Here is an 18,692-nt window from a genome sequence, read left to right as displayed (position 1 = left end):
TTCTAGCCTCACCCTCAGTGACACAACACTATGTGGGAGATTTATGAAGATTGGCATTATCAACACCAGTCTTCATAAACCCATCGCCAGAAGGAGCGCTGCCAGGAGTACCTCTCCCTGAACACTGGTCAGACCAGGAAATCCAGCACTCATGCAGACTTTCGTGGTCGAAACTCGGTTGTGTGAATGTAGACTTAGTTAAACTGCTGCAGCATTATATCTTATCACAGAAGACAACAAAAAAAACAATCAAAAGCCAATGAAAAATGTTTTCCCATGACTTTTTTTGGTTTTTATTGTCTTCTCTGATAAGAGATTGCACTGCATCAATATAACCAAAAGCAGAAGGCTGGGTTAACTCTGCTACATCTGTATATCTAAGCATTTATAACTGCTGAGAGTTCAATGTAATCTTAAAGGGGTTGTCCCACGTCGCATACTCACCCGTCTTCGTTCCTCTAAAATCTTCTGTATTCCGGCTTTGTTTCGTCATTGGTGGGCGTGGTCACATATGCAAAGCCAAGCGCCGAGATGCCGCCGGCCCTGCGTGCGCGCTTACCCTTCACAATGCAAATACAGACCCGACACCCTGCGGGTCTGTATTCGCATTGTGAAGGTTAGACTGGTGTATGAGCTTGCACGCAGGGTCGGCGGCATCTCGCCGCTTGGCTTTGCATATGTGACCCCGGAGCGGAGCAGAACAGCATCGCTTCTGCCGCTGCTGGCTTCATGCAGGGCAGAAGCATAGCGATGTGCCTGTGCCGGCGTCTAACAGTCCCCAGCATCCACCTATTACAGTGGATGCCGGGGAGTTAAACGCCAGCACAGGTGAAGCCAGCAACATCGCTATGCTTCTGCCCTGCATGAAGCCAGCAGCGGCAGAAGCGATGCTCTTATTCCCCCGGAATAACAGCATCGCTTCTGCCGCTGCTGGCTTCATGCAGGGCAGAAGCATGGCGATGTTGCTGGCTTCACCTGTGCCGGCGTCTAACCCTGTATTGGCGGCCCCTTCCCCCAAAGGGTAAACTACCCCCCCCCCTCCCTCCAGACTCGCTCCCGTGCACTTAGCCCCTCCTCCCTCCCCCCTCAGAGCAGGCAGACACATCACTTGACTCATGAGCAGCTAGGTCAGGGCTGTGGCCACAAAAAAATGAATAAAGTAAGATAGTGGCCAAACAAAGCAGTTTTGCTGAAGCATTGTATTTAGGAAAAGTCTTACATTCACATTAATAAGCATTATAGATAGGATCCTTGTGATGGGACAACCCCTTTAACTAATCATAGCTGTTCCATGTCATTTCGGGGGGAAAAGGTCTTTATTTGTTGAATTATAGAACAAATTGCAATCTCTGACCACATTATCAAGTGCATAAAATTCATCAAGTAAAATACACAGAGTATAGAAGGAGATACGTGGGTTGAGGTTACATAAATAAGGCGTATGGTCATATGTTGATAGATAAAGGTCCAGCATTGTTGCAAAGTGTTAGTCACAATATTATATTTCAAGGGGAAAATTTGCAACAAACCAACAAAACATTAGTATCAATTAAAAAAAGAGAGAAGGGGGGATATAAAGTTTTATTTTTCTGTTTAATTGAAATGTATATTTTCTGTGGGTGATAGAAACCCCAGTTATTATCCATAATTTGTTTATTGTCATAACCAATTTCCAGTTGAAACAAACTGATATTTTGATTTGTATAAGGCATAAGGAATAAGGAAAGGCAAGACAAAGGCATAAAGAAAAGAAGAATGACTCTTGTCTGATGTCAGACATTGCTGAGTAGTGGAACAAAACATGCGGTTCCAAAGTATCTTTATTCAAAATTGGGATATATATAATTTCCTTATATCATAGTAAAACGGCAGGATATTAATAGTCATGGGCTGGGTAGGATCCTGACAAAGGACAGAAATTAACCATTTTTGTAGGAAGATATTGCAGATCTGCATCTTCTGTCATGCTATCTTTAAACAAATTGCTGGTTATGGAGAATCTTGGGTGCAGCAGCTATTCATACAGTTCATAGAGTTGTATCTATTTATTACACACCTTCTGCAGGTTATAGGTCTATGATACCTGTTTCCCACTTAATGGTTTAGAAAGTAATGACCTAGGGAGCACCCCTTCTTTTTTCGTTTGTCTTATTCAATGACATGAACATAAGTGCTAATGCACCAATACCAACAACAGCACCACCAATAGCAAGAGCAGGTAACACACCAGACTGTGATGATTTTTGAGATGATAAGGTCTGCCTCTCACACAGATCGTATTGGCAAGCCTCACAATGCTCTTCATCATGTGGACCATCTTGCTCGCCAAAATGGCATGGTGGGCGGTCACTGCCCACATTTTGTTTCCCATAAAATTTCCTCTGGATATAATTGACTGCATTAGTGATGACTCTTTCTATATTTTGAGGTCGTATTGTAGGCTCTTTCATTATGCTGCATCTTTGACATCCCTGCTTGAAAATCCTCATAGCCACGTTTCCATGATGGAGGTATTTGTTTAGCTTCATGTCGAACAAGATGAATACTTTTGATGAATTCCATGAGCGCCTACAATATGAGCAATGAAAACTGAAAAAAAAATTATATATAAATATTATAAATAGATAAAAAAAAATCTTAAGTCACTGTTAAAAAGGGTTTTCTGAGACTTATTGATGACCTATCTTTATGAACGGTCATTAATATATGATGAGTAGGGGTTCCATTTTAGGAAAAATCTTAAAACAGAAAATGAGTCATCACAAAACTGTCAACTCTGATAGCATCCTTCATGCAGTTTAGTTACAAAGATGGGAGTATAAAATATTAAATGGCAAAGGTATATAAAATATGTAGATAAAACTAAACTTTTATTAATTGAATGTAAAACCACATACGGTATATAGTGTTAAATACTGTGATAGAAGAAAAAATGCTTGTGGCAACTATCCAGATGGACGATATTGAAGGAAAATTTCCTAATATTTAAAGCTAATTCCTATCTCAGGAAATTGCTACAGCACACACAAAGTAACTCTGCACTATCCGAATGAGCAAAAAATGTTGTCAAAAAGACAGAAATTCATAAATGAGTAAAGGTTATTAGAAATAATTAATAAAAATAAGAAAACTGTAACAAAATGGATACAAATAAATTACATACAAGACAGGGCAACCAAAACTACCAGAGAACCAATGTGGAAGGTACATGAATCATATTGGAGCAGGGTATAAATAAACATACAATGCTGCTCTAAATTATTCAAGAGACAATGTCTCAATATACAGTAGCATGTTTGTAAAAATATAAACCATAAATCCCTCAACCAAAACCATATAATTGGGGTGCAGGGTCTACAATGTAACAGGTACATACAGTCCTATGAAAAAGTTTGGCCACCCCTATTAATCTTAATCATTTTTAGTTCTAAATATTTTGGTGTTTGCAGCAGCCATTTCAGTTTGATATATCTAATAACTGATGGACACAGTAATATTTCAGGATTGAAATGAGGTTTATTGTACAAACAGAAAATGTGCAATATGCATTAAACCTAAATTTGACTGGTGCAAAAGTATGGGCACCTCAACAGAAAAGTGACATAAATATTTAGTAGATCCTCCTTTTGCAAAGATAACAGCCTCTAGTCGCTTCCTGTAGCTTTTAATCAGTTCCTGGATCCTGGATGAAGGGATTTTGGACCATTCCTCTTTACAAAACAATTCAAGTTCAGTTAAGTTTGATGGTCGCCGAGCATGGACAACCCACTCTCAAATGATCTGAAAACAAAGATTGTTCAACATAGTTGTTCAGGGGAAGGATACAAAAAGTTGTCTCAGAGATTTAACCTGTCAGTTTCCACTGTGAGGAACATAGTAAGGAAATGGAAGACCACAGGGACAGTTCTTGTTAAGCCCAGAAGTGGCAGGCCAAGAAAAATATCAGAAAGGCAGAGAAGAAGAATGGTGAGAACAGTCAAGGACAATTCACAGACCACCTCCAAAGAGCTGCAGCATCATCTTGCTGCAGATGGTGTCCCTGTGCATCAGTCAACAATACAGCGCACTTTGCACAAATAGAAGCTGTATGGGAGAGTGATGAGAAAGAAGCCGTTTCTGCATGTACGCCACAAACAGAGTTGCCTGAGGTATGCAAAAGCACATTTGGACAAGCCAACTTCATTTTGGAAGAAGGTCCTGTGGACTGATGAAGCAAAGATTGAGTTGTTTGGTCATACAAAAAGGCGTTATGCATAGTGTCCAAAAAAAAACAGCATTCCAAGAAAAACACTTGCTACCCACTGTAAAATTTGGTGGAGGTTCCATCATGCTTTCTGGCTGTGTGGCCAATGCCGGCACCGGGAATCTTGTTAAAGTTGAGAGTCGCATGGATTCCACTCAGTATCAGCAGATTCTTGAGAATAATGTTCAAGAATCAGTGACGAAGTTGAAGTTACGCCGGGGATGGATATTTCAGCAAGACAATGATCCAAAACACCGCTCCAAATCGACTCAGGCATTCATGCAGAGGAACAATTACAATGTTCTGGAATGGCCATCCCAGTCCCCAGACCTGAATATCATTGAACATCTGTGGGATGATTTGAAGCAGGCTGTCCATGCGCGGCGACCATCAAACTTAACTGAACTTGAATTGTTTTGTAAAGAGGAATGGTCCAAAATCCCTTCATCCAGGATCCAGGAACTGATTGAAAGCTACAGGAAGCGACTAGAGGCTGTTATCTTTGCAAAAGGAGGATCTACTAAATATTTATGTCACTTTTCTGTTGAGGTGCCCATACTTTTGCACCGGTCAAATTTAGGTTTAATGCATATTGCACATTTTCTGTTTGTACAATAAACCTCATTTCAATCCTGAAATATTACTGTGTCCGTCCGTTATTAGATATATCAAACTGAAATGGCTGCTGCAAACACCAAAATATTTAGAACTAAAAATGATTAAGATTAATAGGGGTGCCCAAACTTTTTCATAGGACTGTATATAGTGGATATATAGAACATCAGCCTTTCTGAAACAGATAGCAGTAAAGAAAAGTAACCAAGTGTGTGCATAATAATGAACAAGACAGAGTCTAATAGTAAAGCACAAGAAAACCTGGTCAATTTCCAAACATCACCAAAGTAGACCCACAGGAAGAAAGCACCTTTAGTAAATCATAATGGGATTTTACCACCATGGCCACAGGGCCTTATTCAATCAACATTAAGGAATAGGTACTGGCTTTTATGGAAAGTTCACTATGCACTATACAGGAGGCTCATATAACCAAAATGGCCCCCAATAAAGATTTAAAGGCCACAGAAGAAATGTACATAGAGCTCAAATAAATGAAGTGAAAGAAATGAATTTGTTTAAAGCTAAGGGATTGACTGATTTCATCCGGTAGGTCCATTGGGCCCCTTCTGAAGTAGTCTATGGTCGAGATCACCCCCTCTACTATTCAGAATAACGCTTTCAATCCCCTGGAACGAGATCTGTTTGGCATCACCGGCATGACATTCCCAAATGTGTACACTAATTGGTTGGTCATCTCGCCTATTAATATTGCCATATGTTCAAGCACTCTCCTTCTAAATTCCCTCTTAGTTTTTCCAATATAATTTTTAGGGCACAAGCAGGTGGCCATGTATACAACACAACACCCTTATTTTTACAATTAATGAACTCCCGGTTCATATACACTCACCGGCCACTTTATTAGGTACACCTGTCCAACTGCTCGTTAACACTTAATTTCTAATCAGCCAATCACATGGCGGCAACTCAGTGCATTTAGGCATGTAGACATGGTCAAGACAATCTCCTGCAGTTCAAACCGAGCATCAGTATGGGGAAGAAAGGTGATTTGAGTGCCTTTGAACGTGGCATGGTTGTTGGTGCCAGAAGGGCTGGTCTGAGTATTTCAGAAACTGCTGATCTACTGGGATTTTCACGCACAACCATCTCTAGGGTTTACAGAGAATGGTCCGAAAAAGAAAAAACATCCAGTGAGCGGCAGTTCTGTGGGCGGAAATGCGTTGTTGATGCCAGAGGTCAGAGGAAAATGGCCAGACTGGTTCGAGCTGATAGAAAGGCAACAGTGACTCAAATAGCCACCCGTTACAACCAAGGTAGCCAGAAGAGCATCTCTGAACGCACAGTACGTCGAACTTTGAGGCAGATGGGCTACAGCAGCAGAAGACCACACCGGGTGCCACTCCTTTCAGCTAAGAACAGGAAACTGAGGCTACAATTTGCACAAGCTCATCGAAATTGGACAATTGAAGATTGGAAAAACGTTGCCTGGTCTGATGAGTCTCGATTTCTGCTGCGACATTCGGATGGTAGGGTCAGAATTTGGCGTCAACAACATGAAAGCATGGATCCATCCTGCCTTGTATCAACGGTTCAGGCTGGTGGTGGTGGTGTCATGGTGTGGGGAATATTTTCTTGGCACTCTTTGGGCCCCTTGGTACCAATTGAGCATCGTTGCAACGCCAAAGCCTACCTGAGTATTGTTGCTGACCATGTCCATCCCTTTATGACCACAATGTACCCAACATCTGATGGCTACTTTCAGCAGGATAATGCGCCATGTCATAAAGCTGGAATCATCTCAGACTGGTTTCTTGAACATGACAATGAGTTCACTGTACTCCAATGGCCTCCACAGTCACCAGATCTCAATCCAATAGAGCATCTTTGGGATGTGGTGGAACGGGAGATTCGCATCATGGATGTGCAGCCGACAAATCTGCGGCAACTGTGTGATGCCATCATGTCAATATGGACCAAAATCTCTGAGGAATGCTTCCAGCACCTTGTTGAATCTATGCCACGAAGAATTGAGGCAGTTCTGAAGGCAAAAGGGGGTCCAACCCGTTACTAGCATGGTGTACCTAATAAAGTGGCCGGTGAGTGTATGTCCTCTTGGTGACTGCACTGGTAAATGAAGACATTTTCTGAATAAAAGGGCAAGACTTACAATGGCCACATTTATACGTGCTCTTCAGAGCACTCCTTCTCAAGCCAAGTACTTTCCCTTTGCTGTGGACTCAAGTGGCTATGTGTTAACATATCTTTGAGGTTACGACCTCTATGGTAAGTAATTGATGGAAAATTTGCCACTGTATTCTTGATGTCTGGATCCAGTAATAAAATTTGCCACAGTAGAGTTAGCATGTGTCTGTTAGGATTGGGTCCCGCAGGGTTCACTCTCTGCGCACAGCGCCACCTGCGGGACAATCTAACCCTCGCCCTCGGCCTCATGTAGTGAGGTGTCTGGATTGTAAGTCCAGCTTTCGCCCTACTGAGCATGCTCAGACCTATTGGAGCCGCTCACAAGCTAAGTGCCATTTTTCACCCACTGGGCATGAGCGGTGAGGTCACTACCACCGCCACTACTGGGCGTGGTCTTCCCTTTAAAAAGTGTGAGCAGACGCTCGCCCGGCACTCACACTTTGAATCAGAATCTCGGAGGTTGTTAAAGACAGTAGTTCAGGGCTAGCTGCAGTTTTCAGGCAGGTGCCAGACTAGGCCTCTCTGTGGGGTTTTCCTTGCCACTATCCGCTCTGTAGTTCTGTACTAGAGATGAGCGAACACTGTTCGGATCAGCCGTTCCGAACAGCACGCTCCCATAGAAATGAATGAACGCACCTGGCACGGCGACCAGCCACCGGCAAAGTGTACGTGCCAGGTACTTCCATTCATTTTTATAGGAGCGTGCTGTTCGGAACGTCTGATCCGAACAGTGTTCACTCATCTCTATTCAGTACTTGTAAATCCTGAACTATCAGCCCTACTCCAGGCTAAGAGCCGTGGACTCTGTTCCAGCCTGAGGCGCTGATAGCAGGTGTGGTTTCTCAGATAGCTTTCTTTACTGTCTAACTACCTTTGCTCTCCTGGCTGTTGCAGGAGCTGCTGTAGTTGCTGACCTGGGGTGAGTTAACCCTTGGCAGCCTTGTTTGTTTTTTAGCTGTACTGTGCACCTGTCCAGTGAGGTTAACTGGCAGGGCACTGTTGCAGCGTGTTCACTTTAAGTATTGCGTCACTTGTCTGCCAGTGCAGTTTTAACTGGTAGCACACTATTCAGACGTACAGCCATCCATCATTGGGCCTGTGGACCTCGCTGCAGTGCCTTACAGACTAGGTTCTGTTGTTTAAAAATATTATTTTTTAATAAATACACAGAACCGTAACAGTGTCTAATCTTGTACTGTTTATCATCAAAGGTCACAATTAGGCGGATTTGAGTCCCTTTTTTGTCATATTTCTTCGTTATCAGGAGGTAGTTTCGTTCCTGTGCCAAGGCATGATTACGTGCGTTTTTAATAACACTGGCCGGGTATTCCTTATTTCGGAATCTACATTCCAGGTCATCAGCCTTAGACTGAAACTCATTTAGACTCGAATCTGTAGAAATTGGCCTTTCAGAATTCCCTTTTTCAGCGAGATGGGATGGACGCTGTCCCAGCTCAACAGGCTATTTGTAGCCATTTTTTTTCCCCCAAAAGACTGTGGTATTAACCATACCATTCTGCTCAATTTTAATAGAAAGGTCCAAAAAGGCAGTTTTGCTCCTATTTATCTCAGCAACAAAGTGTAGGTTAACCTGATTAAAAGAGTCCACAAAAGAACAAAACTCTGCCTCCGTGCCACCCCAAAATAGGAGGACATCATCTATATAGCGTAACCATAAAAGGATCGACAATGTACACTAATAATCTTTATGTCAAGGGAGAGGTATTTATTTATCTAAAATCTCCACTCTGACATTGACTCCTTAAGATGGTTGTTGTGGGTGTTGTACAAGATCGATCCTGTTTGAGCACTTTACAATTATCTTAGTATTATTCTGTTGCACACCCAATAGTTATATTCGACCTCTGACAGTCGCACTGTTTGTTATAACACTGCTATCGCATGCCTTCACAACTATTCCCTAGAGATAACAACGGATTGGATCCAATAGTCGTAATAGCTACATAAGCGGGATGCTTGTTGTGGATTGACATTTCATGAAGTAGCCTACTTATGCTGCCTCATTCGGATAGTGCAGAGTTACCTTGTGTATGCTGTAGCACCTTCCTGCAATAGGAATTCATTTTAATTATTAGGAAATTTTCCTTCAATTTCATCTAGATGGCTGCCACAAGCTTTTTTTCTTCCATCACAGGATTTAACACTATATATGTGGTTTTACATTAATAAAAGTTGAGTTTTATCTACACATTTTATATACCTTTGCCATTTGATATGTTATACTTCCTTGTCTCTCAGATCACTAGTTTTTTTACTTTAGTTACAAACATTTAAGATTTTGTATGGTCAAAGGTGTACTGTATGTACCATAAAAATAGCCCACTATTGCTGTATTCATTATAAATAGAAATTTAGGTCATTAAGCCAAAATAGAGAATACTAAAGCAGAAAAGACAACAAACAAGCATATTTTTGGTTCCAAGTTTTTAGCAGTATAGTCAGTGGCGAAGCTATAGGAGTTACAGTGGTTACCTTTGCACCAAGGCCTCTAAGCAATCATTACAATACTACCACTATCTACTGTATTGAATTGTATATCTGTGATGTCCCTAGACAATGCCAATGTGGCATGCAGCACCATGCATGTTCTATTCTCCTCTCAGCTCCTCTATCTTCTACTTGTTGGTGTTGCTTATCCTTAGGCCTTATTCACCGACAGTGCCAGTTTTTGACAGATCTAACTACAGTTAAGAGTCATATCACTTTTTAAGTGTCATTTTGCATCTATTAAATTTTTTCAATGTGTCATCTGTTTTACATTACTTTTTAACAGCCAGTGAAAGAAAAACAGATAAATATCTTTAGTTTGTCTTTTTTTCATGCAGCCCTCTCATCCATTTTAAATGGACATTAATCTGTTTTTGATTTGTTGAAACTCGATCCATTGATTTCTATTAGGTCCATACATCTATTTAAGTGGATAGGTGGTGGAAAATGGTCTGTGTGTAGGCTGTAGTACCCAGAATGAACTCGGCCGTGAACATAAGTCTGTGCACTATAGTCAATTATGATGCAGAGAGCTGCTAAACAACCCTGTATAAATATATATAAGGCCCCAACAAGAATTATAGGGAAAATCTGTTCCATGTAACATCCCCTCAAAAGACAAGGGGGCACTCTCTCTCTATCTGGAGAAGAAAAGGTTTAATTCCCAGAGGTGACAAGGCTTGTTCACTGTGAGGCTGGTCTTACACGGCCATAATGTAAGTCCGCAAATGGTCTACAATTGAGGGTTTCTCAATTGCGGACCATTTGCGGACACATTATATTTAATGTGGCCTCTTACACCCCCGTATATCTTATTCGTAGTGTGGCCGGGCCGCAACCGTGGTCCACATTTTATAGCGCAGGTCAGCAGAGGCCGTGAATTGCGGCACTGCACGGACTCGCCCATATTACTCTATGGGTGAGCGAGGCAGTTCACGGGCGTCTGTGGTGTCGATGTTGATCAGCAACTTGCAGAAAGTAAAATTATTACGGCCATGTAAGACCAGCCTAAGGACTGTGAATCTGTGGAAAAGCCCAAGCCAGGAGCTGGTCACAGCAGCAACAGCTGATAGCTTCAAACAGCTTAGATTTATCTTTACAGTGAAACAGCATTGATGCTTATGAAAATGTATAAAATGCTAGTTCCTTCACTCATGCTTTCCCTATGATCTTTCCTATTCCTAGTTTTCCTCCGCGGACTTTCTGATACAATTATATCCATGGGGAAGCAGCCAGCATTTCCGTAGATATAATTGACATGCTGCGAATTCTAAAAATACGCCAGTTTTGGAAATTGCAGTGAGTCTGCACTGCGGTTTTTACTGCAAAGAGGGCATGCGATTCGCAAGAATCCCATCCACTTTGCAATTACTGTAAAATGCCGTGATTTTTCCTGCAGGCAAATTGCGGCGTTTCTGACCCCTGTGGCCCCGGCCTTAAATAGGAAAAGCACAATAGTAATAACAATAATGGCATATTATAGCTACAGTTCCATACTGCTAGTAGATAAAAATGGCACAAAAAAATGCTGCACCATTTGTCACTTACTGCACTCCAAAAATACACTGGCCTCATTGCTTGAGTGCTAACCCTACCTCATACTACTTGGTATGATGACTGTCTTCTTTCTGTGTATAAGTGCATACAAAGCAGCTTGCTATCATTGTCCTGATGGGTGTACAGATGCAATGTGTGCACTCTAGAGCTACGAGACAAGTGTTCTGCGGCTGAGCATTTCTACTAGTAGTGTTAAACTGGCAATCTACATTAAATTTCAGACTGCTGAAGTTGCAGATTTAAGACTATATGCTGTTGGTTGGTTGTGCATAAACCTACAACAGTCCATCCCATATAGTCAACCAACAACTAAAGTTGGTTAGAACCAAAATCTGTTGGATTCTTTTTTCTGCTGTGATCTATATGGGCTAGACTGACAGACATTGTGGCAGATTTTTGTATTGTGGGCATGTGTTTGTACAAATAACACATCCACGAGTCCATCTTTTCCTGTTTTCAGCACTACATTAGTATTGAATAACTTTTATCTGTTATTAGTGTCTGGGATAGTTGAATGCTCATTGGAAGGTTCATGGTTGCTAAGTGTTTGGAATAGTTGGTCGTACCAACCAACCTCAAGTTCATTTGAGATGAGCGATGGCAGTCTAAAAGCTAATGTGTATGACCAGCTTTAACCATAAGCTGTAGCTATAATGACAGCATATTGTGCTAACAGATCTGAAATAAAGGTAGTCTACCACAACCGACTGTGTTCATTTACTTATTTGCTATTAGTAGTGGTATAGTGAACATAACTTGTTTTTGTCAAGTACAATCGTGGTGATTAAAACTGAATGCAAATGAACTATTTGGTGCTGGTTACATCTGGTTGAGCATCTGTTTACACTTGTGGATGTTAATCTTTATGTTGGGGACGGCAATGGGAAGTAACCCCTACAATAGATGGGTGCTCAAGTAAACGCAGCCACACCCCAGTTGCATGGAATAGTTAATTTTTATATGGCACCAAAAAAAGAAATAATCACAGCCATGCAGGAGCCGTACTGGAAGAAGTGGTGGGGGAAGCTCAGATGGGGACCTTTTACTACTTTGGGGCCACAATGAAAGGGTTTGATAGCAGAAACCCAGTGGCTATGGCGGCTGCTTAACTCCTTAACATCCACCATATTTAAACACCCAACTTCTACCTTAATAGTACGGCATATGTTGAGAAAGGGTTAAACACTAAACATTTTTGATTATTTAATTTTCCATGTCATTATAAAAAAAAATTATATACCGTATATACTCGAGTATAAGCTGAATTTTTCAGCACAGTTTTTGTGCTGAAAAAGCCCCCTCGGCTTATACTCGAGTCAAGCAAAAAATAAAAAATGTTATTTTGTTATTTTTTTTTGGGGGGGGGGGGAGGGTCTATGACCAGCCGCAATCGTGAAGTATAGAATCCCATAAAATAGTGGGGAAAAAAAAGTTTTTTAAAAAAATATAAAAAAATAATGTAAATAAAAGTTCTAAATCCCTCCTTTCCCTAGAATGCATATAAAAGTAGAAAATGACTGTGAAACACATACACATTAGGTATCTTGTGTCTGAAAGTGCCCGATCTACTGAATATAGGGTATCTGCAGTGCTCCTGTTCCATCGGGAAGGGGTTAATAGGAGCACTGCAGATACCCTATATTCAGCCACACTGAATTCCAAGTGGGGAAATAAAAACTCAGTCCTCAAGCTCAGGGAAGGGGCAGACAGACAACTAAAACACCCCCTCCCCTTCCCCAGCAACTACTGCACCCAAAAACTTCGACCATTTTTAATTTTGAAATTTTCCAGTAGGTAAAATTAGGGGCTTCGGCTTATATCGGGTCGGCTTATACTCGAGTACATACGGTATATAGATATATAATGCACACACACACAAACATACACACAATACATCCTAGCCACTAAACCGAATAGGCTAACACATTCTGTAGGGATTAAATGTCACCAATGCAAGTTAAGACCCATCAGCGGGATAGGTTATGCTGGTAAGTGGTGTACATCTGCTATACTTAGATCAAAATTCTTTATTTACCTGCCAAAAGTTTTTTGGGAAAAGTAATAACTGTCACTGTTATCTTTCTCCAGGTTTTTATCCTCGTACAAAATCCATTGACCAGGAACTTCTGATTCATCTATCTCCTCTGCAAACTTGGCTCTCCAGGTTGCAACAGTCATTCTGTTTGATTTAATGAAATTTCCTTGTTCTTCTGTTAAAAAAATACATGATTAACATCCCAAGAGAAATGAAAGGGATCGCCATAATCTATATTGTAGAATTGTGTGGGTGAGAAATTCTTATAGCAGCACCATTATCTTCTTCGCAACATGAGCGCATAATAGACTAGTATAGGACCTGCTCCATATTTTGCGGCTCTTTTCCAAGAAACTACAGAAGTGTGTATAGGGCCATAGAACAAAACATTTTATAGTAGGCAAAAATAAATAATGAAGCTACATTTGGATCTTTTTTCTTCGGGATAATATAATTAAGCTACAAGAAAAATATAATATAATATCTGAGTTACCTTGTTTGGTTGGAATATATCAGCGTGTCTCCTGTCTCTTCTCTCTGTAATGATGCAGACTTTGCTTATATAGCTACAGAGCCTCCTCCTCCTCCTCCCCCTCCCAGATAAGGAATGCTTGTAGGAAACAAAACTAATACACTTTTTATATTTACTACGTGCAGCAATATATCTGCCCTATTCGGTACTTGTGTGTGCATACTAGGCAATTTTGTAAACTAGCTGGTAAAAATGTCTTGTGTTCTGTTATGTACTAGGGTCAGAAGGGTTAAAATCTTTTCAGTAATTCCCAAGATCACTGTCACTTACACTGGTAATTGTACACCAGCTGTTTTACAAGCGTTCCTCCGTTCTCATATGCTCCACTGAAGAATCGAAACCTGGAGGCTGAGAAACAAAGTATTAAAGATCTGCTAGATTTATTAATCAGATTTTATTTTTTTTATGTTTAACTTGCCCATGATAATATGCTGCACTTTGGATATCTTCAGCGCTCCCATTGAAATGAATTGGAGCACACTTCCTTTAGTTTTATTATAGTGCAGAATGATGTCCGGTTTCTGTTTACTGTTATTGCTGACAATACTGGAATCATGATGCTTAGTACTGAGTAATATAACTGATTTTTCCTTATTTGCTTTGTAAGACACATGGCCAGCTCTAGGTTTTGGTGGGATCCTGGGCGACAGAGGCTCAGTGGGCCACTTTTGGAGCAACCCATGTGCAATTGTTTTTTTTTTTTGCTGAGACGGACCTACTGGAGTGGAGTGTAATACAGTCCATTCCATACAAGTAGATAGAACCTGTTCAGACATCATAAAGTAAAGAGGAATTTTTATGCAGACATCTGCCTCGGATTCCTCTTTATTCTCTGCCCCACCGCTGATTAGACCCAAATAAATGGGTCTAATTAAGGGGTGAGTCTCAAGTCACAGCCTTGGCTGCTGATTTGGGGGCAAAATCTGCTGCAAAATCAGTGCCAGATTCCACTATGTGAGTGGACCCCCACAGATACATATACAAATATACAGACAGGGTATAATAAATATATACAGGAATATAAGTGGAAAAGACTCAGCCCCATAGCATACTTTTGACTTGGGTGCAAACCTTTTCTGGCCACCACACAGCATAACGCCCCATTTAAACACACTATAATGTCCCACAGTGTCCCCTTCAAACATTATAATGTCCCATAGTGGCCCCTGTACACAACTTAAAGTCCAATAGTGGCTCCTCCATACGGCAACATAAAGTCCCATAGTGACCCCTGCACCTGGCATTAAGTCCCATAGTAGCCTGTGGTGTAGCTAGGGGTTCAGCATGGGGGAAGGGGGGGGGAGTGAACATGTCCAAGTGGGCCCCCAACATAGGTATACTGATGTTATCACTATATGGTGATCATATAGTGGTATTGGCTCTACACAGGGCTCTGCAGACAATTAGAGTGAATACAGTACAGTACAGTTAAATTTAGTGAATTACAGGTGAGGTCTCTGACTAATCATTCACATTTCCATTCCCTGTCTCCATGATCACATGTTTAACACTTTTATACCCAGAATAACACAATGTCATGTGTTATGTGGGCATAAACTGCTGCAGGGCACAGAGTAGTGCCCCAGATGTGAAGGAGTGCTATGTGGTGTTTGGAGTACAGATTTAGATTGTTTGTTTTTTGGACACCATGTCACATTTGCAGAGCCCATGAGGTGCCAATAAAGTGGAATTTCCTAGGTAGCGGCCTCATTTTAAAAACTGCACCCCTCAAAGGATTTATCAAGACGCATGGTGAGCATTAGTTTTCCTAGATGTGAATGCACAGCGGAAGGTGACAAGTGAATATGTACGCCGTGTGGAGTACATTCAGTAAACCAAATTCCCTATTATTTTTTAAGTAACTCCTATGATTGAAGTTTCACTCTGGGGGTCACTTCTGGTGTCTTTTTCCCTGGTAATTAGAGATGAGCGAACACTAAAATGTTTGAGGTTTGAAATTCGATTCGAACAGCCGCTCAATGTTCGTGTGTTCGAACGGGTTTCGAACCCCATTATAGTCTATGGGGAACAGATACTCGTTAAGGGGGAAACCCAAATCCGTGTCTGGAGGGTCACCAAGTCCACTATGACACCCCAGGAAATGATGCCAACACCTCTGGAATGACACTGGGACAGCAGGGGAAGCATGTCTGGGGGCATCTAACACACCAAAGACCCTCTATTACCCCAACATCACAGCCTAACAACTACACACTTTACACACTCAATACCACCTCTCTGACAGTAGGAAAACACCTTGAAACATGTGTATTTGGCACTTGCAGTGAGGAGAGCTTGTCACCAGCAGTGAATTTGGCCCTTGTAGTAAGTTGAGGTTGGCACCAACATTTGTTTTGAAAATCAGGGTGGATTGAGCCTCTAACCAGCAGAGTTTGGGCAAATTCATGGTGGAGGGAGCCTCTAAAAACCCCAGTTTGGACCAATTCATGGTGGAGGGAGCCTCTAAAAACCCCAGTTTGGACCAATTCATGGTGGAGGGAGCCTCTAAAAATCCCAGTTTGGACCAATTCATGATGGAGGGAGCCTCTAAACAGCCCAGTTTGGGAAAATTCATGGTGGAGGGAGCCTCTAAAAACCCCCAGTTTGGACCAATTCATGGTGGAAGGAGGCTCTAAAAACCCCAGTTTGGACCAATTCATGGTGGAGGGAGCCTCTAAACAGCCCAGTTTGGGCAAATTCATGGTGGAGGGAGCCTCTAAACAGCCCAGTTTGGGCAAATTCATGGTGGAGGGAGCCTCTAAAAACCCCAGTTTGGACCAATTCATGGTGGAGGGAGCCTCTAAACAGCTCAGTTTGGGCAAATTCATGGTGGAGGGAGCCTCTAAACAGCCCAGTTTGGGCAAATTCATGGTGGAGGGAGCCTCTAAAAACCCCCAGTTTGGACCAATTCATGGTGGAGGGAGCCTCTAAAAACCCCAGTTTGGACCAATTCATGGTGGAGGGAGCCTCTAAACAGCTCAGTTTGGGCAAATTCATGGTGGAGGGAGCCTCTAAACAGCCCAGTTTGGGCAAATTCATGGTGGAGGGAGCCTCTAAAAACCCCAGTTTGGACCAATTCATGGTGGAGGGAGCCTCTAAAAACCCCAGTTTGGACCAATTCATGGTGGAGGGAGCCTCTAAACAGCCCAGTTTGGACCAATTCATGGTGGAGGGAGCCTCTAAAAACCCCAGTTTGGACCAATTCATGGTGGAGGGAGCCTCTAAACAGCCCAGTTTGGGCAAATTCATGGTGGAGGGAGCCTCTAAACAGCCCAGTTTGGGCAAATTCATGGTGGAGGGAGCCTCTAAACAGCCCAGTTTGGGCAAATTCATGGTGGAGGGAGCCTCTAACCAGCCCAGTTTGGACCAATTCATGGTGGAGGGAGCCTCTAAAAACCCCAGTTTGGACCAATTCATGGTGGAGGGAGCCTCTAAACAGCCCAGTTTGGACCAATTCATGGTGGAGGGAGCCTCTAAAAACCCCAGTTTGGACCAATTCATGGTGGAGGGAGCCTCTAAACAGCCCAGTTTGGGCAAATTCATGGTGGAGGGAGCCTCTAACCAGCCCAGTTTGGACCAATTCATGGTGGAGGGAGCCTCTAAAAACCCCAGTTTGGACCAATTCATGGTGGAGGGAGCCTCTAAACAGCCCAGTTTGGACCAATTCATGGTGGAGGGAGCCTCTAAAAACCCCAGTTTGGACCAATTCATGGTGGAGGGAGCCTCTAAACAGCCCAGTTTGGGCAAATTCATGGTGGAGGGAGCCTCTAAACAGCCCAGTTTGGGCAAATTCATGGTGGAGGGAGCCTCTAACCAGCCCAGTTTGGACCAATTCATGGTGGAGGGAGCCTCTAAAAACCCCAGTTTGGACCAATTCATGGTGGAGGGAGCCTCTAAACAGCCCAGTTTGGACCAATTCATGGTGGAGGGAGCCTCTAAAAACCCGAGTTTGGACCAATTCATGGTGGAGGGAGCCTCTAAACAGCCCAGTTTGGACCAATTCATGGTGGAGGGAGCCTCTAACCAGCAGAGTTGGTGGAAATCAGGGTGGAGGGAGCCTCTAACCAGCAGAGTTGTGGGAAAGCAGGGTGGAGGGAGCCTCTAACCAGCAGAGTTGGTGGAAATCAGGGTGGAGGGAGCCTCTAACCAGCAGAGTTGTGGGAAAGCAGGGTGGAGGGAGCCTCTAACCAGCAGAGTTGTGGGAAAGCAGGGTGGAGGGAGCCTCTAACCAGCAGAGTTGGTGGAAATCAGGGTGGAGGGAGCCTCTAACCAGCAGAGTTGGGGGAAATCAGGGTGGAGGGAGCCTAGTATTAGAAGAATTGTGCAACGCTTATGGTGGATGAGTATGAGGATGCGGAGGAATTGGAGAGGTTGAGTACAGACATGGAGTTTCATGTTGGGGTGCTTTACACAGGTGGGCACAAAAATGAAGGCTCTATCCAGTGGTGGTTCATTTTTATCAAAGTGAGCCGGTCGGCACTCTCAGCTGACAGACGGGTGCGCTTGTCAGTGATGATGCCACCGGCTGCACTGAACACCCTCTCAGATAGGACGCTGGCGGCAGGACAGGACAGCACCTCCAAGGCATATAGGGCAAGTTCAAGCCACAGGTCCAACTTCGACACCCAATACGTGTAGGGCGCAGAGGGGTCGGAGAGGACAGGGCTGTGGTCGGAAAGGTATTCCCGCAACATGCGCCTATACTTCTCACGCCTGGTGACACTAGGACCCTCCGTGGCGGCACTTTGGCGAGGGGGTGCCATCAAGGTGTCCCAGACCTTAGACAGTGTGCCCCTCGTTTGTGTGGACCGGTGAGAACTTGGTTGCCTACTGGAGGAACTGTCCTCCCTGCCGCCAACGTCACATGCTGGAAACATCTCCATCATATTCTGCACCAATTGCCTGTGGCAAGCATTGATGCGATTGGCCCTCCCCTCTACCGGAATAAAAGACGAGATGTTGTTTTTATACCGGGGGTCAAGGATAGCAAAGATCCAGTACTGGTTGTCCTCCATGATTTTGACAATACGCTTGTC

General features: G+C 42.9%; 1 protein-coding gene across 1 annotated transcript; it reads right to left on the bottom strand.

The window, feature by feature from the left end:
• Positions 1–1,251: 1,251 nt before the first annotated feature.
• LOC142196715 (receptor-transporting protein 4-like) lies at positions 1,252–13,661 on the bottom strand. The gene is made up of 3 exons (XM_075266690.1): positions 13,618–13,661; positions 13,125–13,299; positions 1,252–2,589 (listed from the first exon to the last, which is right to left on the bottom strand). The coding sequence occupies exons 2-3, from the start codon at positions 13,265–13,267 to the stop codon at positions 2,118–2,120; spliced, it is 615 nt and encodes a 204-aa protein (XP_075122791.1). The 5' UTR covers positions 13,268–13,299; positions 13,618–13,661; the 3' UTR covers positions 1,252–2,117.
• Between the last annotated feature and the right edge of the window lie 5,031 nt (positions 13,662–18,692).

The sequence above is a fragment of the Leptodactylus fuscus genome, chromosome 3 (genome assembly GCF_031893055.1).
Source record: "Leptodactylus fuscus isolate aLepFus1 chromosome 3, aLepFus1.hap2, whole genome shotgun sequence".
In the NCBI taxonomy this organism is placed as follows: Eukaryota; Metazoa; Chordata; class Amphibia; order Anura; family Leptodactylidae; genus Leptodactylus; species Leptodactylus fuscus.
Note: the sequence above shows the minus strand (reverse complement) of the source record. Positions and strands in the feature narration are given on the sequence as shown.